This window comes from Macaca fascicularis, chromosome 20, assembly GCF_037993035.2.
Source record: "Macaca fascicularis isolate 582-1 chromosome 20, T2T-MFA8v1.1".
NCBI classification, from domain to species: domain Eukaryota; kingdom Metazoa; phylum Chordata; class Mammalia; order Primates; family Cercopithecidae; genus Macaca; species Macaca fascicularis.
The window spans coordinates 28,549,249-28,572,339 of record NC_088394.1 but is presented as its reverse complement, the minus strand read 5'-3'; the positions used below and the strand labels follow the sequence as shown (position 1 = coordinate 28,572,339).

At 51.3% G+C, this 23,091-nt stretch overlaps 2 protein-coding genes and 1 non-coding gene across 8 annotated transcripts; 2 read left to right on the top strand and 1 right to left on the bottom strand.

The window, feature by feature from the left end:
* The first annotated feature begins 618 nt into the window (after window positions 1-618).
* On the top strand, window positions 619-6,862 carry DCTPP1 (dCTP pyrophosphatase 1). Of its 2 annotated transcripts, XM_074026938.1 has the most exons (4): window positions 619-747; window positions 1,465-1,575; window positions 1,686-1,789; window positions 6,023-6,862. In XM_074026938.1, exons 1-3 carry the CDS (start codon window positions 647-649, stop codon window positions 1,777-1,779), a joined length of 306 nt encoding a protein of 101 aa, XP_073883039.1. In that variant the 5' UTR covers window positions 619-646; the 3' UTR covers window positions 1,780-1,789; window positions 6,023-6,862. The 2 variants fall into 2 exon arrangements, with proteins under 2 accessions (XP_073883039.1, XP_005591714.3); XM_005591657.4 differs by lacking the exon at window positions 1,686-1,789.
* A 3,671-nt stretch (window positions 6,863-10,533) lies between these two features.
* LOC123570711 (small nucleolar RNA SNORA42/SNORA80 family) lies at window positions 10,534-10,669 on the top strand. The gene has a single exon (XR_006694964.2). It is a non-coding gene; the product is annotated as a small nucleolar RNA SNORA42/SNORA80 family (small nucleolar RNA).
* A 295-nt stretch (window positions 10,670-10,964) lies between these two features.
* ZNF771 (zinc finger protein 771) lies at window positions 10,965-22,448 on the bottom strand. Of its 5 annotated transcripts, none has more exons than XM_045383016.3 (3): window positions 22,130-22,448; window positions 21,381-21,530; window positions 10,965-12,351 (listed from the first exon to the last, which is right to left on the bottom strand). In XM_045383016.3, the coding sequence occupies exons 2-3, from the start codon at window positions 21,519-21,521 to the stop codon at window positions 11,539-11,541; spliced, it is 954 nt and encodes a 317-aa protein (XP_045238951.1). In that variant the 5' UTR covers window positions 21,522-21,530; window positions 22,130-22,448; the 3' UTR covers window positions 10,965-11,538. The 5 variants fall into 5 exon arrangements, with proteins under 5 accessions (XP_045238951.1, XP_045238950.1, XP_005591716.1 ...); XM_045383015.2 differs by having other exon boundaries at window positions 22,186-22,448; XM_005591659.4 differs by lacking the exon at window positions 22,130-22,448 and adding an exon at window positions 21,880-21,937 and having other exon boundaries at window positions 21,381-21,543.
* Between the last annotated feature and the right edge of the window lie 643 nt (window positions 22,449-23,091).

Here is a 23,091-nt window from a genome sequence, read left to right as displayed (position 1 = left end):
AACAGGCCACGTGTTTCAGGGCAATGTACTCTGCGCTGGGGCCTATTACTTTCCTTAGGACAGGAATGGGGCGCCCTCCATCGTTTCAACCACAGGACACAGCGATGGCAGGGAGCTGAAGTCCTACTGTGGCCTGATCTTACTCCACTCTTCCCCTTCAATCCCATCCAAATAGTGGGGGGGTTGGCCTCGAAGGTTCTCAATGTCCTTAAGCCCCGAGAGATTTAATATCTATGCATAGGACCTTTCATTTATAGGGTTTTCCACCTGGCAGGCCCTCTTCTGCCGCCATTTCGCTTTGGCGCCCTCTGGAGCCCATAAAAGAAGTGACGCGCCTGCGCTTCCCGCGTCCTCTGCTCTTCGTCTCTTCCCGGAGTCGAATTGGTACCTATACCTTTAAGACGCAGGGCCTAGCGGAAGAATTCCAGGGCCTAAGACTAGAGCGCGCGCTTGAAGCTCCCTCAGATTGGTCCAGTGAGGGAAGGGGCGGGCTGTAGCAAACTCCACAAAAGTCACTGGTCTCTTTACTCAGGCTCCGCCCCGTGAGGCAAAAGAGAACGCCCGTAATTGGTCAGAGCTCTGGAGGCGGGGCTTCCAGCGTGGCGCGTGGGTTTCCGTGCAGTCGCGGCTGCAGCGGGTGGGCGGCATGTCTGTGGCCGGTGGGGAGATTCGTGGAGACACGGCGGGAGAGGACACTGCTGCTCCCGGCCGGTTCAGCTTCAGCCCGGAGCCCACGCTTGAGGACATGTAAGCAGGCCTGGCCCAGCTCGGGGTGGGGAAGTCGCCCCTTTCTCCCGCGTTTTGGGGAGGGTTCCTGCATGTGGTCGGGAAGCGGGCTGGCAGCGGGGCTCGGGTCCTGGCTCTGCGGGCTGTCCCTGGGCGAGCCTTCTTGCCTCATCTGCAAAATGGGCGCAGCGGTGCACACCTGAGGCAAGGGAAATTGGGTCGTGGCCCCGAGTGATCACTAGGAACGCCCTTCAGCCTAGCCCTGGGAAGATACCGGCACCCGATACCGCCTCTGCTCTCCAGGCGCCGGGCGTACGAGAGGGGCAAATGGTGTGCTGAGAGGTGGGAGAGGTTATTTCTTGCTGGAGGAGGTCAAGAAAAGCTTCTTAGAGGAAGGGCCTGTGGAACTGCCTTCTGTAAGAGAAATTGAATTTTGATGTGCGGCGATTCCAGGTGGAGGAAAGAAACTGCAGAAGTAGCAGCAGGAGATGGAATAATGAAGAGGGTTTTGTTACATTTGGCAAGATGTTAAGGGCAGCTCAGGGGCACGCCCATTTTATAGATGAGGGAACCAAGTTCCGGAAAGAGGAAATGACCTGCACAATACCATCCAATGAATTACTTGCAGAATCTCCTGGTCCCAGGCCCCCATTACATACTACTGGGGTAGCTGCCTCTGGGCCCTGCATCACTCTCTAACCCTGAGACTTGGACTTACACGCCTTTGTCCTGTTTCAGTCGCCGCCTCCATGCCGAGTTTGCTGCAGAACGAGACTGGGAACAGTTCCATCAGCCTCGGAACCTCCTCCTGGCCTTGGTCGGGGAAGTGGGAGAGCTCGCAGAACTCTTGTAAGTAGATGGAAAGCTTCCTGGTAGAGTCTGAGTTGTGGGGGAGGGGAGGGGAGCATTTATTTGGTCTTCAAACATTCATGGGTTCAATTTCCTCTCCTCATTGCAAGGCTCTTTGCTGTTGTCGGGGATGCAGAAAGGACTCACGGGTCCCTGCCCTCTAGGGGCACCCAGCCTCCTGGAAGACAGAGGTGTGAGGTGTGAAAGCAGCAGGGTAGGTCCCATCTAGGAAGAAGTAGTGGCAACAACCCTTTTCCTTTTTTTTTTTTTTTTTTTTTTTGAGACAGAGTCTCTGTCGCCCAGGCTGGAGTGCAGTGGCTTGATCTCGGCTCACTGCAACATCGATCTCCCGGGTTTAAACAATTCTGCCTCAGCCTCCTGAGTAGCTGGGACTACAGACGCCTGGCTAATTTTTGTATTTTTAGTGGTTCCACCGTATTGGTCAGGCTAGTCTCGAACTCCTGACCTCAGGTGATCCACCTGCCTTGATCTCCCAAAGTGCTGGGATTACAAGGGTGAGCCACCACGCCCGGCCCAACAACCCTTTTCCTCTGCCTCTGGGGCTGAAAGGAAGGTATTCCGTAGAGGACCTGCCTGTGGCATTCCAGACATGGGAAATACATTTGCAGGGGCAGTGAGGCAAGATAGGGCAAGTTCAATTCAGGGAGAATCTGACGCTCCTTCAGTGTAATCTTCTTGGGAAAAATCAGGGATTTGGGATCTGTTTTTTCTGATGTGTCCCAAGTGCCCAGTGCATAGTAGGCACTCAACAGGCATGTGTTGGATGAGTGATAGGGCTGTGGAGGAGAGGGGTGGGAGATGAACCCATGAAGATAGGATTAGGGCTAGAGCGTGATGGAGAGTTTGGACAGAAGACCTGACCAGAGGTGAGTGTTGGAAAGATCACTGTGTCTACAGGATGGGTTGGATGGATCACTGAGAGAATGGGGCAGGGTACACCTAGACCAGGCAAGAGGCGATGAGCCCTAGACCAGGACAGTCATTTTTTTAAGAGAAAGGGTCTCACTTTGTTGCCGAGGCTGGAGTGTAGTGATGTGATCATAGCTCACTGCAGCCCAAGGAGCTCAAACGATCCTCCTACCTCAGCCTCCCGAGTAGCTGGATCTACAGGCGTGCGCCACTACCCAGCCTGGCTAATTTTTATTTTTTATAGAGGTGGGATATCTCGCTGTTGTTGCCCAGGCTGGTCTCAAACTCCTAGTCTCAAGTGATTCACTTGCCTCACCCTCCCACAGCACTGGGGTTACAGGTTGAACCACTGCACATGACCTCATGACAGATGTATGAACATCACCTATGTGCTAGGTCTTCTAGAATCGAGATATGGCCTGGAACAAGGCAGAAAGGTTTCCGCCTTCACAGTGGAAGGAGATTGACAGTATATCAGTAATCTCATATTAGAAGATGTGGAATTATGACGAGTTCTATGAGGAAAAGAACACAACGTGATAACCCAGTCTGGCCAACATGGTGAAACCCAGCCTGGACAATACCCAGTAGAGACACCCAGCTATTCTCTACTAAAAATACAAAACTTAGCCAGGCATGGTGGCGGGCATCTGTAATCCCAGCTACTCAAGAGGCTGAGGCACAAGAATCGCTTGAACCTGGGAGTCAGAGAGTGCAGTTAGCCAAGATCGCACCACTGCACTCCAGCCTGGGCGACAGAGCAAGACTCTGTCTTAAAAAACAAAAAAGGGCCGGGTGCGGTGACTCACGCCTATAATCCCAGCATTTTGGGAGGCCAAGGCGGGCAGATCACTTGAGGTCAGGAGTTTAAGACCAGCCTGGCCAACATGGTGAAACCCTGTCTTTACTAAAAAATACAACCATTAGCTGGGCATGGTGGCATGCCCCTGTAGTCCCAGCTCCTCTGGAGGCTGAGGCAGGAGAATCGTTTGAACCCCGGAGGCAGAGGTTGCAGTAAGTCAAGATTGTACCACTGCATTCCAGCCAGGGCGACAGAGCAAAACTCCATCTCAAAAAACAAAACAAAAAAGACCAGCCTGGCCAACATGCCAAAACCCTGTCTCTACTAAAAATGCAAAAATTAGCCAGGTGTGGTTGCAGGCGCCTATAATCCCAGCTACTTGGGAGGCTGAGGCAGAGATGGCAGTGAGCCGAGATCACACCATTGCACTCCAGCTTGGGCGACAACAAGACTCTGTCTCAAAAAAAAAAAAAAAAAAAAACCGCCGGGCACTGTGGCTCATGCCTGTAATCCCAGCATTTCAGGAGGTCGAGGCAGGTGGATCATGAGGTCAGGAGATCAAGACCATCCTGGCTAACACGGTGAAACCCCATCTCTACTAAAAATACAAAAGAATTAGCCAGGCGTGGTGGCGGGCCCCTGTAGTCCCAGCTACTCAGAAGGCTGAGGCAGGAGACTGGCGTGAACCCAGGAGGCGGAACTGGCACAGTGAGCCGAGATCGCACCACTGCACTCCAGCCTGGGTGACAGAGCGAGACTGTCTTAAAAAAAACCACAAGGTGACGAGCCAGGAGGTGACATCTAGGCTGAGCCCTAAATAACAGGAAGAAGCTAGCCCGGGGAATGCTGGGGGATGGGGAAGCGTTCAAGGCAGAGGAAGTAGTGAGTGCAAAGGCCCTGTGACAGCTTGGCCTGTGTGCAAGCCAGAACAAGCCAGAGTGGCCTTAGGTGGGGAGTGAGAGTGGTGGGCAGGGGCATTGGAAAAGGCAGGCATCAGCCCATGCAGCACAGGAGGGCTTTGTCGGGAGTTTAGATTATATTCTAAGCACAGTTTGGATTTTAGCAGAGAAGGGGAAAAATGTAATTTGTGGGGTTTTTTGTTTGTTTGTTTTCAGATGGAGTTCTGCTCTTGTGGCCCAGTCTGGAGTGTGATGGCGTGAGGGCATGATATCAGGTCACTGCAACCTCCGCCTCCCAGGTTCAAGCAATTCTCCTGCCTCAGGCTCCCCAGTAGCTGAGATTACAGGCATGTGCCACCACGCCTGGCTACTTTGTATTTTCAGTAGAGATGGGGTTTCACCATGTTGGCCAGGCGATTCTCGAATTCCTGACCTCAGGTGATCTACCCACCTCAGCCTCCCAAAGTGCTGGGATTACAGGCATAAGCCACACCACCCAGCAGATTTTTGTTTTGTTTTGTTTTTGTTTTTGTTTTTTTGAGATGGAGTCTTGATCTGTCGCCCAGGCTGGAATGCAGTGGTGCGATCTCAGCTCACTGAAACCTCTGCTTGCCGGTTCAAGAATTTATCTGCCTCAGCCTCCTGAGTACCTGGGATTATAGGTGCCCACCACCACGCCCAACTAATTTTTTTGTTTATTTAATAGAGACGGGGTTTCACTGTCTTCGCCAGGCTGGTCTTGAACTCCTGACCTCGTAATCCACCCGCTTCAGCTTCCCAAAGTGCTGGGATTACAGGCGTCAGCCACTGCGCCCGGCCTGATTTGTGATTTTAAAAGATGGTCTGTGCTGGGTGCGGTGGCTCATGTCTGTAATCCCAACACTTTGAGAGGCCGAGGAAGGCAGATCACCTGAGGTCAGGAGTTCGAGACCAGCCTGGCCAATATGGCAAAACCCTGTCTCTCCTAGAAAAACAAAATTAGGCCGGGCGCGGTGGCTCAAGCCTGTAATCCCAGCACTTTGGGAGGCCGAGACGGGCGGATCACGAGGTCAGGAGTTCGAGACCATCCTGGCTAACACGGTGAAACCCCGTCTCTACTAAAAAATACAAAAAACTAGCCGGGTGAGGTGGCGGGCGCCTGTAGTCCCAGCTACTCGGGAGGCTGAGGCAGGAGAATGGCGTAAAAACCCGGGAGGCAGAGCTTGCAGTGAGCTGAGATCCGGCCACTGCACTCCAGCCTGGGCGACACAGCGAGACTCTGTCTCAAAAAAAAAAAAAAAAAAGAAAAGAAAAACAAAATTAGCTGGGCATGGCAGCACATGCCTGTAATCCCAGCCACTCGGAAGGCTGAGGCAGGAGAATCGCTTGAACCCAGGAGGTGGAGGTTGCAGTGAGATCGCGCCATTGCACTCCACTCCAGCCTGGGTGACAGAGTGAGACTCTGTCTCAAAAAAAAGAAAAGATGGTCTGGGCAGGAGTAAAAGATGAGTTAGCAGGGAGATGAGTGGGGAGGCTTCTGCAGTGGTCCAGGTCCAAGGTTTGGTCTGGGGTGGTGATGGCTAGGGCTGGGGAGAATTAGAATTGGGCCTCAAAGCTTTGTCTCAACAAATGAAATGTTCTTTTGGCCACTCGTTGGCCCAGGGAGAGACACAGACATCTTGGTATCATCTGTTGGGCTCTCTTCCCCACCTGACTCTTCCCAGGGCCCAGATGGGTTGGGTCATCATTGGAGGTGGGTGTTATTACTGCAAAGACTGGCAGAGCCCATTGTCCCAGGTTACATCTGAGTGTGTGTCTGTCTGTGTTCTGCCCCTAGTCAGTGGAAAACCGATGGGGAACCTGGCCCCCAAGGCTGGTCCCCCAGGGAACGGTTAGCCCTTCAAGAGGAGCTTAGTGACGTCCTCATCTACCTGGTGGCATTAGCAGCCCGCTGCCGTGTGGATCTGCCGCTAGCAGTGCTCTCCAAAATGGACATCAACCGGCGACGCTACCCAGCCCATCTGGCCCGCAGCTCTTCCCGCAAGTATACAGAATTGCCCCATGGTGCCGTCTCTGAAGACCAGGCTGTGAGGCCTGCGGACCTTCCCTGTGACTCCACGGGCCAGACCTCAACCTAGAAAGGTGGCCACAGGACTTGCAACTCAGGGTGGTGTCTGAAGAGCAGAGGGTGGCCCGGCCCTGGAGCCATTTTCTAGTCTTTTCCAAATAGATCGTGGGCCTGAGGTCTCCACTTCTTGAGGTCTGAGGCCCAGCAACCTCTAGAAGGTAGCCTCCTGGTATTTGCTCTCCCAGTAAAATGGTTTTGGGCAATAACTTCTAGATTCTTCCTGGATGGCCAGGGAGGCTCTCTGTCTCTGCCGGTGATGGCGAGGGGACCAGGGGTGCCTCTGAGCCCCATTCTCGTGTTTCCCTGTTTTTACCTTTTGCCTGTAGGGCAGAGAGATCTGGTTTTTAGCAAATTCCCAGTAGGATGTCATGTAAGTTCCTTCCCCCTCCTTTTAGAGATTGGAGGCTATAAGAGTCCAGATGTTGGAGCCAGGCTGTCTGGGTTCAGATGCCATCTTTGACACTTGCAAGCTGGATGACATTACTCAAATTAATCTTTATGCACTTCAGCTTCCTTGTCTATAAAATAAAAAGAATAGTACCTGCCCAATAGGGTTGTGAGGTTTCAATGAGTTACGTGAGTGCTCAGGGTGGGGCCTGGCACGTAGTAAAGGGTAAGTTTGCGGTTATTGTTATTACCTGTTTTCCTTTTTTTTTTTTTTAAAAGACAGAATCCCACTTTTGTTGGCCTGGCTGGAGTGCAGCGGTGTGATCTCGGCTCTCTGCAACCTCTGCCTCCTGAGTTCAAGTGAATCTCATGCCTTAGCCTCCCAGCAGCTGGGATTACAGGCGCCCACCATCACGCCCAGTTTTTTTTTGTTTTATTTTTTTGAGATGGAGTCTCACTCTTTCTCCCAGGCTGGAGTGCAGTGGTGCGATCTCAGCTCACTGCAAGCTCCGCCTCCTGGGTTCACACCATTCTCCTGCCTCAACCTCCCAAGTAGCTGGGACTACAGGTGCCCGCCACTACGCCCGGCTAATGTTTTGTATTTTTAGTAGAGATGGGGTTTCACCCTGTTGGCCAGGCTGGTCTTGAACTTCTGACCTTAGGTGATCTGCCCGCTTCGGCCTCCCAGAGTGCTGGGATTACAGGCCCGAGCCACCGCGCCCAGCCATTTGCCTTTTTTTATTATTATTATTTAAATATAGTGTTGAAACTGAGTCTCGCTCTGTCACCCAGGCTGGAGTGCAGTGGCGTGATCTCGGCTCACTGCAACCTCTACCTTCTCGGTTCCAGCAATTCTCCTGCCTCAGCCTCCCAAGTAGCTGGGATTACAGATGCATGCCATGATATCCAGCTAATTTTTGTAATTTTAGTAGAAATGGGGTTTCACTATGTTGGCCAGGCTGGTCTCAATCTCCTGACCTCATGATACGTTCACCTCAGCCTCCCAAAGTGCTGGGACTATAGGCGTGAATCACCGCACCTGGCCTTATTTGCCTTTTTAACTCAACTATCAGGGGCCTAGAGCAGGAAATCAGGGTCAGGTCTCTGATGTGGGGCGAAACAGGGTTTCCTCCTTGGTAGAAGTAAAGGCTACCCACCCTGCCACACCAAGGCCAATTTATTGTTTTTCCTCTCCACCTAAAGATAGTGTTGAGGGTCGAGCGCGGTGGCTCATGCCTATAATCCCAGCACTTTGGGAGGCCGAGGCAGGTGGATCACCTGATGTCAGGAGTTCGAGACCAACCCAGCCAACATGATGAAACCCCATGTCTACTAAAAATACAAAAATTAGCTGGGCGTGGTAGTGGGTGGCTGTAATCCCAGCTACTCCAGAGGCTGAGGCAGGGAAAATTGCTTGAACCTGGGAGTCAGAGGTTGCAGTGAGCCAAGATCATGCCACTGCACTCCAGCCTGGGCGACAGAGCAAGACTCCGTCTCAAAAAAAAAAAAAAAAGATAGTGTTGAGTGTGTAAGATTTGCCTGTTCTGTGACTTTGGGCACATCACTTTTTTCTGAGATACCTCTGACTGCCTCCGTCACAGGGTAGGCTAATGCAGGGGAAAGGACTTTTAAACTACAGTTGACCCTTGAACAGCATGGGTTTGAGCTGCGTGAGTCCACATTTGGTTGAATTTTTTTCAACCAAACATGGTTCAATAATACAGTATTTGTGGGATGCAAAACCCATGTGTGTGGAGGACCAGCTTTTCCTATACGTGGGTTCCGCAGGGCTGACAGGGGCTTGAGTATGCGTGGATTTGTGAACACGGTGGGGTGTGTCCTGGAAATAGTCCCCCACGTATACCAAAGGACATCCGTGCTTTCAGAATCTACAATGATCGCTGATTTGCTGCCTCTCTGAGCCAGTCTGCACATCAGTAAAATGAGGCATTCTCCTTTCCTGGCCTCACTCTCTTACGTTTCTTATCCAGTGACCCCCATTCTTATTTCCCAGGTAAAACAGCGCATCAGATTATGTGCCCAAACCCGCCTTTCTTCTGGCTCTCCAGTGATAATGGGATCCGCATCCTTACGAAGCCCTGATTCCTTCCTCTCCTTAATTGGGTGTCTGCTTTCCCTTCTGTATGATCAGTTTCTCTTCATTAGCCCTTTCTTCCTGTGCAGAAAGCATATATGAGTCCCTTCCCTGTTGACAAAAGTGAAACCATCAAACCTCGAGCAGCCTCTTCAAAGGGTTGGCTGTATTCCCCCACTCTGCTTCCCCACTGTCCCATTTACAACCTGGCCTCCTGGCTGGTTTTCACCCCCCTCCACTGAATCAGCTCTCGCCACTTTCCCCACCCTCATGACAAATGCAGCGGGCACCAGAGCAGCAGCTGATCGCCTACTCTCCCTGAAACACTTCCCTCTAGATTTCCCAGATAAGATGCTTACCTGGTTTTCTTCCTACCTCTGGCTATTTTTCCTTATTTTTAGTGGAGACAGGGTTTCACCATGTTGCCCAAATTGGTCTTGAACTCCTGGCCTCAAGTGATCCTCCTCCCTTGGCCTCCCAAAGTGCTGGGATTACTGGCGTGAGCCACCGTGCCCAGCCACTTTCAAGACTCTTCTTGAGTGCTTTCTTATGGACATGCTGTCATGGACTCCAGACCTGATATCTCTAAGCTGTTATTGCCAGTCCCCTCCCTCATGCTGACCTAACGTTCAGCATGTCCAGACTGGGGTATAACAATTGCCCCCACTTCAGCTCCTGTCTTGCTCTTCATCCTGCACCCCCATATCAGTGACACTGTCCTGCAGTCACCCAAGCTAAGAAATGAAGTCAGTCTCATCTCCTTTGCCTCAGCTCCAGGTCTACCACTATGAGTTCCAGCTCCCTACGGATGTTAGCTCCATCCTTCCCCTCTAAGCCCTCAAGGCTTTGCTACCTTGGATACTTTAACCTCACTTCCAAAACCTTTTTGTCCCCTCATTCCACCCCAGGGAACATCTGCAAGCTCTACTGACCCTGGAATGCAGCTTTAGGGGCTCTCTCCACACTTCCCCAACCCCAACTTTACCTTCAAGACCCAACTTAAGCATCACCTCTGAGAAGAGCCTATCTTCCCATCATAGCACCAGTTGACACTGGACTGCAAGTGCCTGTTTACTTGTCCCTTGTCTTTGCCATTCATGGGCTGTGGCAAAAATGGACAGAAAGATGGTCCCATCTCCTTTGCCTCAGCCATGGTGAGCCATGGTGGCTCATGCCTAATCTCAGCACTTCAAGAGGCAGAGGTGGAAGGGTTGCTTGAGGCTAGGATGGGGAGACCAGCCTGGGCACCATAGCGAGACCCTGTCTCTACATAAATAAATAAATTTTTTTTGTTACTATTTATTTTTATTACTATTTTTATTTTTTATTACTATTTTATTACTATTTTTTTGAGACAGTCTCACTCTTGTCACCCAGGCTGGAGTGCAATGGTGTGATCTCGGCTCACTGCAACCTCCACCTCCCATTTCAAGCAATTCTCCTGCCCCAGCCTCCTAAGTAGCTGGGATTACAGGCATCTGCCACTATGCCCGGCTGATTTTTTTTGTTTTTGTTTTTTGTTTTTTTGAGATGGAGTCTCACTCTGTCTCAGCCTTCTGAGTAGCTGGGATTACAGGCCAATTAATTTTTGCATTTTTAGTAGAGACAGGCTTTCACCATGTTGGCCAGGCTGGTCTCGAACTCCTGATCTCAGGTGATCTGCCTGCTTCAGCCTCCCAAAGTGCTGGGATTACAGGCGTGAGCCACCTTGCCCAACCCAAAATAAATTTAAAACAACGCATGGGTTTGGATTTATGATGGGCCGGATTCCCTGGGCCTCTCATAGTACCCCATGCCAGAGCAAACTGTAGCCCCGAACCATTGCCTGGCCTCTATGCCCGTAGGCTGCTGGCACTGAAATGGGTTGCACAGTAGAAAACAAGAAAAAATAAATTTTATAACTTTGGAATTTAAAATTTTTTATTTATTTTTGAGACAGCCTTGCTCTGTCGCCCAGCCTGAAGTACAGTGCCACAGTAGTAGCTCACTGCAGCCTCAACCTCCTGTGCTCAAGTGATCCTCCTATCTCAGCCTCCTCATTTGCTGTGACTACAAGTGTGCGTCACCATGCCCAGCCTTTTTTTTTTTTTTTTTCCCAATAGTGCTGGGATTACAGGCGTGAGTCACCGCGCGCTGGGCTGGGATGTTTTGAGGATGAAAATAAGTAAGTTTACATAACAAAGCAGTTAAAACCTTTAATGTTGTGTTACAGTTTTCTCTCCTTCACTAGACTGAGATCTGAGGGTTGTGCCTTGCTCACTGGAGCTCTGCCGAATGCAGTGCATGTCTGATGAACATAGTATACTTATGGGCCCTTTCAGATCTAGGGTTTATGAGGACGTAACCAAGGGCCAAGTGTGCGATCACCTCCTACCCCCAACACAAACGGAGATGCCGGGAACCCCTTTTAGGTTTACATCCCCCTTTGGTTCCTTGACATCTCACTTGGCACCTGAGCCTGGAGAACCCGAACTTTCTTCCTCTCCCACCCACCCCACTCATAGGCACGGGTGGGGTGAGGATATAATACTTTATTCACTAACACGGGCCAAGGGAATGTAGTGATGGAGGATGGGCACTGTTTCCAGGGACCCCGGCAGGGGATTCTCCCTGTCTTCCAGTTCCAGGGCAGCCGGGCCTGCAGTCCCCTCAATTTTCCAGACCTGGAGGCCGGCGTAGAAGGAGCCCGGGTTAGTGCAGCCAGGTCGAAGCCCCAGGGCGCCCCTCCGCAGCCCTGCGGGGCTCAGCTACCCTCGCACTCCGGGCAGCGCTCGGTGGCAGTGGCGGCCGTGGCGCCAGGGGGCAGCTTGAAGTCCCTGCCGCAGCCGGCGCAGATATACAGGCGGCGCCGCATGTGCGCGCGTCGGTGGCGAATGAAGTGCGAGCTTAGGCGGAATCGGCGGCCGCACTCGGCGCAGGGGTAGGGCCGCTCGCCTGTGTGCGTGCGCGCATGCTCCGCCAGGTTAGAGCGGTGGCCGAAGCGACGGCCACACACAGCGCAGCGGTGCGGCTTCTCGCCCGTGTGCACGCGCCGGTGCTTGGCCAACGCCGAGCTCTGGGCGAAGCGCGTGCCGCAGTCGGCGCATGCGTATGGCCGCTCGCCCGTGTGCGTGCGTCGGTGACGCGCCAGGCAGGAGCTGCCGCCGAAGGCGCGTCCGCAGTCCGGGCACGCGTACGGCTTCTCGCCCGTGTGCACGCGCAGGTGCTGTGCGTAGTTGGAGCTCTGCGCGAAGCGGCGGCCGCAATGCGCGCATGCGTACGGCTTCTCGCCCGTGTGCCGCCGCCGGTGCTGCCGCAGGTTCGAGGCGGCCGAGAAGCGCTTGTCGCACTCGGGGCACTCGTAGGGCCGCTCGCCCGTGTGCGTGCGGCCGTGTTTGGTCAGCGCCGACTTCTGCGAGAAGCGCCGCCCGCACTCGGTGCACGCGAAGGGCCGTTCGCCCGTGTGCGTGCGCGCGTGCTTGGCCAGCGTGGAGCGGCGCGCGAAGGCGCGGCCGCAGTCGGGGCACGCGTGGGGACGCGCCGGGTCGGCGGACGGCGCGGGCGCCTCGCCCGGGACCTGCGGGGAGAGGGGGATAGGTCAGCCCTTAGCGGCAGGCCCCGGAGCCAGAGACCTGGGTCTCCACAGGCTGCTCCCTCTGTGAGCCTCAGTTCCCCATCTGTGAAATAGGAAAGGCCACGGTGCTGCCTCGCAGGATGGCTGTGCGCATCCGGTGAGATAATGCGCGTAACGCACACATCACAAAGCCCAGCGGCGTTCTAGCTATTTTTATTAATTCACCCAATATTTACTGAGGGCGTGCAGTGTCCTAGACTGTTCTAGGCATGGGGATTCCGCATTAAATAAAAAGGATTTTAAAAATTACTGCTTTCAGGAATAATGGATAAGGAATGCTGGTATTGGGGATGCTACAGATTTAAAACAGGGTTGTCAAGACACCTTACCGACATGATAACGTGAACAAAGACTTAAAGGAGGTGACACAGCAGGCTACGTGGATAGCCCTCTGAGGAGCATTGCAGAGGGAACAGCAAGGCGCAGAGGCGGGAGTTGCCTGCTGAGTTCCAGAAATGGCAAGAAAAATTGGTTATAGCAGAATGCATGATGGGGGAAGTCACCGATGTGGTGGTGGAGGAGATCGCTTGGCTTATAGGGCCTTGTATTTGTTATATTTGGCTTTTTTTTTTTTTTTTTTTTTTTTTTTTTTTAACAGACAGGATCTTGCTGTGGCCCCGGCTTGGTCCCGAACCTCCTGGCTCAAGCAGTTCCTCCTGACTCAGCCTTCTTAGTAGCTGGGGTTACAGGCACATACCACTGTGCCTGGCTCTGGCTTTTAATATAAAGGAGACAGGGAACTGTAAGAGATGTCAGAGGGCTTTGAGCGGGAAGTGACCATATCCTACACATTAAAAAAGGCTCCCTCAGCCTACTGGGGTTGAAAACCAAATGAAGGAGTTGGAGAGCGCAGAAGCACAAGCCCAGTGAGGAGGCCACTACAGCCACCTGCGAAGATAGTGGCTCAGACCCAGGTGACAGAAGTGGACGGTGGATGGTGGAGGTGGTGAGAAGTGATTGGCTTCTGGATCTATTTGCAGTGTGAGAGAATAGATTTAATAAAACATTAGATATGAGATGTAAAGAAAAAGAGATCAAAATGACTTCAAGGTTTTTGAGCTTAGCAGCTGCAAAGGTGGAGTTGCCATTTACAGAGATAAGGACGGTGGGAGGAGCAAGTTGAGAGAGGAGATCTGTTTTGGATGGTGTCATGGCTTCTTGACATATCTGGAGCTCAGAAGCGACACCTAGACTGAAGATGTTAACTGAGAAGCTGTCAACCTATAGATGGTTTATAATGCCTTGAGAATTAGTGGATGAGATCATCCAGGGGATGGGCAGAGAGAACCTAGGGCAGCAAGATGGGGAGAAGCCAGGGAGGGAAGAGAGCAGGAGAGGGGCATCCTGGAAGCCAGGCCAGGACCAAGTCCAGGCTCTTAATCAGCTTTGAATAGCAAACACCTATCATTTTTTAAGCAGTGAAGAAAAAGGCAAGAGTAAAACCCAAATGCTATTCTGAGGTCTGAAACGAAAAATCTGAAAATGAGCCAATTTCACAAGCTCTGGCCTTCTAGAGATAAATATCAGAAAAAGGAAAGAAATGCCTTGTAAGAGGCACGTGAAGGGAAAACATTCTGGACTAAGAGTGAAGAGTATTGAGGGCACACTGCTCCCTTTAGAAAAAAGAATGCTCAAAACCCCAGCAAAACTGATGTCGAGTATCTACTGTGGTCAAGCAATTAATTCATGACCAAATGAAGTACCTGGGACATATTAAGGACAAGAGAGTGTCAGCTTCTCCCATATTTGATCTCCACAAGGTAATTATCATCATCCCCATTTTACAGATGGGGAGACAGGTTAAGAGGGTGACAGCAAGGCCAGGTGCAGCGGCTCACCAGCACTTTGGGAGGCCAAGGCGGGTGGATCACGAGGTCAGGAGTTCGAGCCCAAGATGTTGAAACCCTGTCTCTACTAAAAATACAAAAATTAGCTGGGTGTGGTGGCAGATGCCTGTAATCCCAGCTCCTTGGGAGGCTGAGGCAGGGAACTGCTTGAACCGGGGAGGTGGAGGTTGCAGTGAGCCGAGATCGCACCACTGCACTCCAGCCTGGGTGACAGGGCGAGACTCCATCTCAAAAAAAAAAAAAAGAGAGAGAGTGACAGCAGAGAATAGTAGGGCCTTCTCTTTCTGAAGCTGCAAGAGGGCATCTTCAAGGCCTTCAAGATTGTTTGTCAAAAGGTAGTGGCTTTGTGGTAACCAACTCAGAAATTGGAAAACAAGCCAGGCATGGTGGCTCACGCCTGTAATCCCAGCACTTTGGGAGACCGAAGCAGGTAGATCACTTGAGGTCAGGAGTTCAAGACCAGCCTGGCCAACATGGTGAAACCCTGTCTCTATTAAAAATACAAAAATCAGCTGGGTGTGGTGGCTCATGCCTATAATCCCAGCTACTCAGGAGGCTGAGGCAGGAGAATCACTTGAACCCAGGAGGCAGAGGTTGCAGTGAGCTGAGATCATGCCACTGCACTCCAACCTGGGCAACAGAGTGAGACTCCCTCTCAAAAAAAAAAAAAAAAGAAAGAAATTATTAGAAAACAGGGCAATTTGGGAAATTAGTGACCAACCAAGGGAAATCTGGTTTAAATAGTATATATACTCATAACAATAGCAACAATCAATAGCATTAAGTATTAAGTATTTGACAATAGTATTAAGCTTTGACAACACTATGTATGTTATTGTATTAAATCCTCCTGTCACCCGCCTTGAGCTGGGTGTTGTCTCTTTCGATAGCTGAGAAAGCTGAGGCTGAGGGCGATGAAATTCACATGGCTAGTGGGAGCCAGGAAGGACTCAGGGTGCCCATGAGACCATGCCGTTGTTCAGGCTACACTGTTCTGAAGTCATGTGACCAAGATGTGACAGAGGCTGAACTCCAAGTCCCTGGCACACTCCAAGAGGGATTCAAGGTTAAAATACAAGTTGATACTTTAAATGGAGAAACTCCCCACAACATGTTTGGCACCATCTGAATTCAAGGTCACATTTTCCAGTCTTGCCCTGGTTTTGAAATCTGTTGGTTTATTTCAATACATCAGCCACTGTGGAGAGAACTTGTCTCATCATATCTACGTTTTTCTGGCCCGTTTTTCCTTGGCACCCTCTTTAAGGTGACTTTGGACAGCCTGAGGGCTTCCTCATGCTGGGATCACTGACTTCTGAAAAAGAAATTCTCCACACAAGCATTGTTGATGTCTCCAGCCCAGGAGAAGGGACCTTGGGTGCCCGAGGAAAAATCTTGGTAAGAGGAGCTGAATCCAGCTCATTAAGATCCTCCTCTGCCCCAGTGTCCTGAGAAAGGCCAGGTAGGCTAAGTGAGATCAACTTCCCAGTATGAGGCCAGGTGCAGTGACTCACACCTGTAATCTCAGCACTTCGGGAGGCCAAGGAAGGAGGATTACATGAAGCCAGGAGTTGGACACCAGCCTGGGCAACACAGTTAGACCTCATCTCTACAAAAAGTGAAAAATTAGTCAGGTGTGGTGAGGTGCACAAGTAGTTGTAGTCCCAACTGCTTGGTAGCCTAAGGAAGGAGGATCACTTGAGCTCAGGCTGCAGTGAGCTACGATCACGTGCCACTGCACTCCAGCCTGGGTGACAGAGTGAGATCATGTCTCTAAAAAAAGAAAGAAAGAAAAAAAAAAAATTTCCCAGCATGAGGTATGAGGTGGTATGTGGGCAAACTTTAAAAAAGTCTCATTATAATTGTTATGCATTTATTTTCACAAATACTAAAAAACAAGAGATCACATGAAACCCACAGGTTCATCAGTACTATTGTTTAGATGAAGATAAATTTATTTAACAAAACAATGTGAATCTATTTGAAGAAAAGGATTAATAAATAATATGAGTACAACATATGAACAATACACATGTGACTGAAACTTGGCAAATACCAGACTAGGTGATCATTAATGACCCAAGTGTGTCTTAAATTCTACAACTATTAGATTTAAAAATTAGAATAAATGGTATTTGCACTATAACAAGAGGTTACTGTGGATATACAATGTAGTGTAATAATGTAATAATCCAGGTATTAGAAGTTAGTGATTTTTGTCTTCCTGCTTAAATTTTTTTTAACCAGGGCAAACATCCCAGTTTCTTCCTTAGCCATTATTTCTCTAATTAATACAATAACTCCCACTTGTTGGGCACTCACCATGTGCCAGGAACTGTGCTAAGTGCTTTTTACCAGTACTCTCTTTCTAAATTCTCACCATGACTTCGGTTAGGTGCCTTAGCCCTGTTTTATATATAAGGAAATAAGACTCAGAAGTTAAGTGAGTACACAAGGCTATACAGCTAATAAATGGCAGAGCCAGGGTTTGAACTGAAGTTACTCATTTTCCAGAACACCTATTCTCTTAACCATGATGCAATCCTTTTTTAATTCTCTCTTTTTTAAGAAAAGGTCTCACTGTGTCACCCAGGCTGGATGCAGTGGCATGGTCATGGCTCACTGCAGTCTTGGGCTCACTGCAGCCTTGACCTCCCAGGCTTAAGCAATCCTCCTGACTCAACCCCCCAAATAGGTGGGGCTACAGGGGCATGCCACCACACCCGGCTAATTTTTGTATTTTAGTAGAGACGGGGTTTTGCCATGTTGCCCAGGCTGGTCTCAAACTCCTGAGCTCAATCAATCCTCCTGCCTCGGCCTCCAAAAGTGCTGGGATTACAGGCAAGAGCCATCGTGCCCAGCCTCCATGATGCAATTCTAATCTCACTGACTAGAGTTTGAGGCCACTTATGCAGCTTGTCTCTTTCCCGTGGCCCCTTTTTGTGGTCACAGTCTTCCTTCTTTTTGGTACAAACTGTTAAACACAATCCCTGTCCTCTAGTTCCTTGCTGGAGGATATATGGTCCACAGACCAGCAACATCAGCATCACTGGGAACTTTTTAGAAATGCAGAATCTCAAATCCCACTCCAGATTTTACTGAATTAAAATCCTCATTTTAACGAGACCCCTGGGTGATCTGTATGCATGTTAAAAATTAAGAAACTGATCTAGAAGAGAAAAGAGCTACTCCTGGAGAAAGCAGGGAGCAAAGGTGAAGAGGGGCTTTGCAGGCTGAGACCACAAGGAGGGATGGGATAGGTGTCGAGGGGATGAAGCCAGAATGGCATGAGGTCTGATGGTGAAGAGCTTTGAATGCCAAGTTTAGCAGCTGAGACCTCACCCTGAGGGAAGCAGAAAACCACTCAAGGGTTCAAGCCAGGGAAAGATAGGTTTGTATGTGCATGGAACCCTCTGAGAAAATCTTTCTAAAAGACAGATTGGGTTTTGATGGCAGAGGGAGAATACTCCAGCCCCTGCATGCAGCGTAATTAAGGCTCTTCTGGACAGTGACTGGCCACAGGACTGGCAATAGCTAGGACTCACTGAATGTCACCACTGGAAGGCGCTTTCGAGGTCACCATTTCATAGATGGAGAAATGAGGCTCAGGAAGGCCCACAGCAAGCTGACGATCGAGCGCTCTTCTGGGCACCGTGCTAACAGTTCATGGGATATGTGTGCATAATCCTCGATTTCACCCATCTCCTCCAAATCCAGTCACCCTGATGACACTTCTCAGAAAGGCATTCAAGGGTCTTTTTCTATTACCCCATTTTACAGATGTGAAAGCCAAAGAAAAGCTGGTCAATGGTGGAGTTAGAACCACTGCGTGATACCATTAACAATCTGGCCCTATGTGCCTTTTATGAGTAGCCATGCCAAACCTTCACTGCACATACCCCTTGGCTCTAGCCAAGTTCCTAAATGGCACCTTTTCCTCGTCATTGCTGTTACTACCTTAGAGCAGGCCCTACCTGGCCTGGTCTCCCTATAGCAGCCAATAATTCTTCTAAACAGAAAATCCAATCATGTTCCTCCTCTGATTTTTTTTTTTTTTTTTTTTTTTTTTTTTTTTTTAGACAGAATCTTGCTCTATTGCCCAGGCTGGAGTACAGTGTGCAATCTCAGCTCACTGCAGTCTCCACGTCCTGGATTCAAGTGATTCTCCTGCCTCAGCCTCCCGAGTAGCTGGGACTGCAAGCACATGCCACCACACTCAGCTAATTTTTGTATTTTTAGTAGAGATGGGGTTTCGCCATGTTGGCCAGGCTGGTCTCAAATTCCTGACCTTAGCCTCCCAAAGTGCTGGGATTACACACATGAGCCACCATGCCTGGCCTGTTTTTGTTTTTTGACACAGGGTCTCTCTCTGTTGCCCAGGCTGGAGTACAGTGGTGCAGTCATGGCTCACTGCAGCCTTGAACTCCTGGGCTCATTCAGCCTCCAGAGTAGCTAGGACTACAGTCACCATGCCCAGCTAATTAAAAAAAATTTTTTGTAGAGATGAGGTCTCCCTTTGTTGCCCAGGGAAGTCTCGAATTCCTAGGCTCAAGTGATGCTCTCGCCTTGGCTTTCTAAAGTCCTGGGATTACAGGCGTTAGCCACCACGTCTGGCTCTTCCCATGATTTAAGGCCTCTGATGTTGCCACAGAACCTAACACAGTACGTCCTGCCCTAGCTTTCAAGGCCCCTCTGTCCCCCAACTGCCTTTCCAGTCTCATTTCCTCTGAGTCTTTGCTTTTGCTGTTTCCTTCTCCTGGAATGCACTTCACCCTCCTCTATGTGCCAAACCCCCACAAAGCCTTCAAGGCCCAAGTCAGAAATTATCTCCTCTGGGAAGCCTTCCCCACTGCCTTGAGTCGTTTGCCTTCAATCCTCTGTGCCCCCACATTCACTTCCTTGATCAACCCCAGTTCTCATGGTTCAGCCCAGGCCTTTGATAAAAATGAGTTGAGCAAGGCGTGGTGGCTCACGCCTGTAATCCCAGCACTTTGGGAGGCTGAGGTGGGCGGATCACGAGGTCAGGAGTTCAAGACTAGCCTGACCAATATGGTGAAACCCCATCTCTACTAAAAATACAAAAATTAGCTGGGCATGGTAGCTTGCACCTGTAATCCCAGCTACTCAGGAGGCTGAGGCAGGAGAATTGCTTGAACTCGGTAGGTGGAAGTTGCAGTGACCCAAGATTGCACCACCACACTCCAGCCTGGGCGACAGAGTGAGACTCCGTTTAAAAAAAAAAAAAAAAGCTGAAAAATCTCCAGAAGGATGACCTTGCCCAAGGTCCTGAGCTTTGGGGAGAAGAATAAATGTAACAGCAACTATCTCCATGTTTATTATGTGCCAGACACAGTTCTAACTCTGTGCATGTGTTGACTCATTCATTCCTCACAACTCCAAGATGTAGGTGCTGTTATAATTTCCCTTTTACAAATGAGGAAACTGAGGCATGAAGCAGTTAGGAAACTTGCCCAAGGTCACACAGTGGGTAAGTGATGGAGCTGGAAGTCCACCCTAAGCTCTGGAGCCTGTGTTTGTAACTTAGAGGCCAAAGGTGGAGATCAGGCAATCGCAGGGCTGGAAGAGGCAGGCAGAGCTGGATAATGGGCCAAGGGGTCCCGCAACAAACAGAACCAGATAGTTATTAGACTGGAAGAGGAGGCCTGAGGAGCTTGTCCCCTCCCCCAGCACCCACCACGCCCACTAGGGGGCAGCAGAGCATTCTTTCCCTGGGAACTGGCTCCTGGGCAGGAAGAATCAGAGCCCGGGCCCCTGCAAACTGAGTCCCCTGGAGCCAAGCCCTCTGCTGGGACTCAGGGCTGCTCCGGCTGTGGGCAGACAGAGTCCTCTGGGGTTCTGACAAGTGGAAACATATCTGGTGGCAGTTAGCGTCTCCAGAGGGGAAATTTAACTCATATTCTGATCTCAAAACCTTCAAATACCCTCAGAATAAAAGGTAGACTCCCTGTGTGGCCTGCCAACCACTCCCCATCATCCACACTACTGCATGACCAAACCACTCACCCTCACTGGGGCAGTGCACTACTCACTCGTCTGAGCCTCTACAAGGGCCATTTCTGGCTGGATGTGGTGGCTCACACCTAGCTGAGGTGGGAGGATCACCTGAGCTCAGGAGTTTGAGACCAGTCTGGCCAACATGGCAAAACCCCAACTCTACTAAAAATACAAAAAATTAGCCAGGCGTTGGTGGCACATGCCTGTAATCCCAGGTATTTGGGAGGCTGAGGCAGGAGAATCACTTGAGGTGGAGGTTGCAGTGAGCCAAGATCGCACCACTGCACTCCAGCCTGGGCGACAGAGCGAAACTCTGTCTCAAAACAAAACAAAAAAAATTAGCCAGGTGTAGTGGTGCATGCTGTAGTCCCAGCTACTGGAGAGGCTCAGGAGGGAGGATCACCTGAGCCCGGGAAGTCAAAGCTGCAGTGAGCTGTACTGCACTCCAGCCTGGGTGACTGAATGAGACCTTGTCTCAAACAATAACAGCAATAATAATAAAAAGGCTATTTCCTCTGCCTGGGTCCATCACCCCACTTCCGTCCCCAGACTCCTACTGGTTTCACATAAGCCATCCTTTTACTAACTTTGAGACCTGTGGCCAGTTACCAAACTGCCCTGGGCCTCAGTCTCCTCATTTGTAAAATGGAATAAATGCTCCAACATCATAGAATCGAGGTGCTTAGAACAGGGCCTGGCACATAGAAAATGCTAGGCAAGGGTTAGCTATTGTTACTGTTGCTGTTGAACTAACCTGTCCTTTCCCCCACCTCTAAATCTAAGTTCCCACTTATAGGCTTCATCATCTCCCTGTACCTGCAACCATCACGCCGGATTCTAACTGTGTGGTTACCCTTCAGTCTAACATCAAGCTCCATGGGGGATCCAAGGACGGAGTTTAATCTCCTGCACCCAGCAGGAAGCCTGGCACAGTAGGCGTGACTGTATGATGGAAGCCCAGGCAGTGGGGCAGAAGTATGGGCCAACCCTGAGGTTCTAGATCTGAGATTCTGGGAAAAGTAGGGGCAAGATCCCTGGCTTCTATCTGAGGGAGGCTGGGCCTGGACCAGGTTTGAGGACAGTGGGCCCCAGGGTGTGTGTGACACATACCTCCTTGTTGTCCATGGGGATCTTGAGTTTCACCACCTCATACTTCTCCTCACCCTCATCCTCCTCACCCTTCACCAGCAGCACCATCTCCTCCTGCATCTCTTCCTCCTCCTCCTCCTCTGCCTGCTGTTCGCCAGGCATCTTGGTGTCCTGAGGCGGGGAGCTGGATCAGAAGCTCAGGACCCGCCCCCCCCACCCCGCCCGACCGTGGCCCTGGCCCAGCAAGGCGGTGCAGCCGTGGCTTCTCCCGCCCTGCCCTGGTCTCCGAATCTGGTCCTCTCCCGTCCACCCCAGCCCGGCCCCACGCTCTGGCACAGCCCCGGGACCAGCTCATCCCGGCATTCAAGGCCCTGAACAGTTCGAATCTCCAGCCCCCGCAAGTCGCCACCATCCTTGCGCTGAGTCACTCCCCAGGGCCCGGGTCGGCGACCTGGAGCTCTGGGGCATGGGCTGGAGGCGGGATCGTAGCGGAAACCCTGGGGAGGAGGTGCGCACTCACCAGCCGAAGGTTCCGCGCTTGCGGTGCCCCAGGCCTGGGCGCCGGGCGGTTGGGCACTGAGAGAGGCCGCGGCTCCGGGGGCGGGGAGAGGGCGGGGCCGCAGGGGCGGCCGGTCATTGGTCCGAACATATGGCCCCACCCCCTGGGGCGGAGCCCTAAAGGACCCAGGAGTCCGGCCCAAACGGCTCCGAGAGGGCGGCGAGCTCAGACCTGGCGTGGCGTCCCCCGCAGTCCCGCGACTCCCAAGTACCTGGAGCCGCCCCAGCGCCCGGCGTTCAAGGTCCTCGCAGCCGAGTTCCAACCTACCCTCGCGGCCGGTCTCCTGGGGCGGGCTCGGAGGTCTCCGCTGCGCCCAGCGCCTTTGCTCCGCCCGAACTAGGCCACGTGCGCTCCCTCCCCGGCCTGGGCCTCTCGCTGGCGCCTCGCCTGGAGGGCGGACCCTGCTGCCTCCTCACTTCTTCCATTCCCTCTTTCTATCTCCTCTGCCGTCTTTTCTCCTTCTTTCTCGGCGTCGCCTATTCCGCTGGCCTCTGGGATATCTTGCTCCTTGAATACATCCTAACCAAATCAACATCCACCCAAGCTACCGCTGTTGTGTCATGCGTGGGGTGCTTACCATGCGCCAGCGCTGTTCAGCGTCTTAACACACCTGGTCTCATTTGATCGGCACAGCGATGGGTCCTGATCCATTTTACAGATTAGCTCACTGAAGTTCAGGGAGGTAAACTGATCTGCCTAAGTTACACAGTAAAGATGTCATAGCATCCCTGACAACCAGAAGCCTAGGTGGACAACAGCCCAAAGCTAAATCCAGTCCACAGGGGTACCTTGTTTGGGCCTTAGGGTATTTTTACTTTAAAAAAAAATCGTTTCGGCCGTGCGCGGTGGCTCACGCCTGTAATCCCAGCACTTTGGGAGGCCGAGGCGGGCGGATCACGAGGTCAGGAGATCGAGACCATCCTGGCTAACACGGTGAAACCCCGTCTCTACTAAACAAAATACAAAAAATTAGCCGGGCGTGGTGGCGGGCGCCTGTAGTCCCAGCTACTTAGGAGGCTGAGGCAGGAGAATGGCGTGAACCTGGGAGGCTGAGCTTGCAGTGAGCCGAGATCTCACTAATGCACTCCAGCCTGGGCAACAGAGCGAGACTCCGTCTCAAAAAAAAAAAAAATCATTTTCAAGGCCGGGCGCGGTGGTTCATGCCTGTAATCC

What these genes read in the sequence shown, in the direction of transcription:
- DCTPP1 (XM_005591657.4), top strand. Translation starts at nt 647, where the DNA reads ATGTCTGTGGCCGGTGGGGAGATTCGTGGAGACACGGCGGGAGAGGAC. An exon ending in GAGCCCACGCTTGAGGACAT is followed by an intron (nt 748 to 1,464) that starts GTAAGCAGGCCT and finishes GTCCTGTTTCAG; the next exon opens with TCGCCGCCTCCATGCCGAGT. An exon ending in GGAGAGCTCGCAGAACTCTT is followed by an intron (nt 1,576 to 6,022) that starts GTAAGTAGATGG and finishes TTCTGCCCCTAG; the next exon opens with TCAGTGGAAAACCGATGGGG.
- ZNF771 (XM_045383016.3), bottom strand. Translation starts at nt 21,521, where the DNA reads ATGCCTGGCGAACAGCAGGCAGAGGAGGAGGAGGAGGAAGAGATGCAG. An exon ending in TCCCCATGGACAACAAGGAG is followed by an intron (nt 12,352 to 21,380) that starts GTATGTGTCACA and finishes CTCTCCCCGCAG; the next exon opens with GTCCCGGGCGAGGCGCCCGC.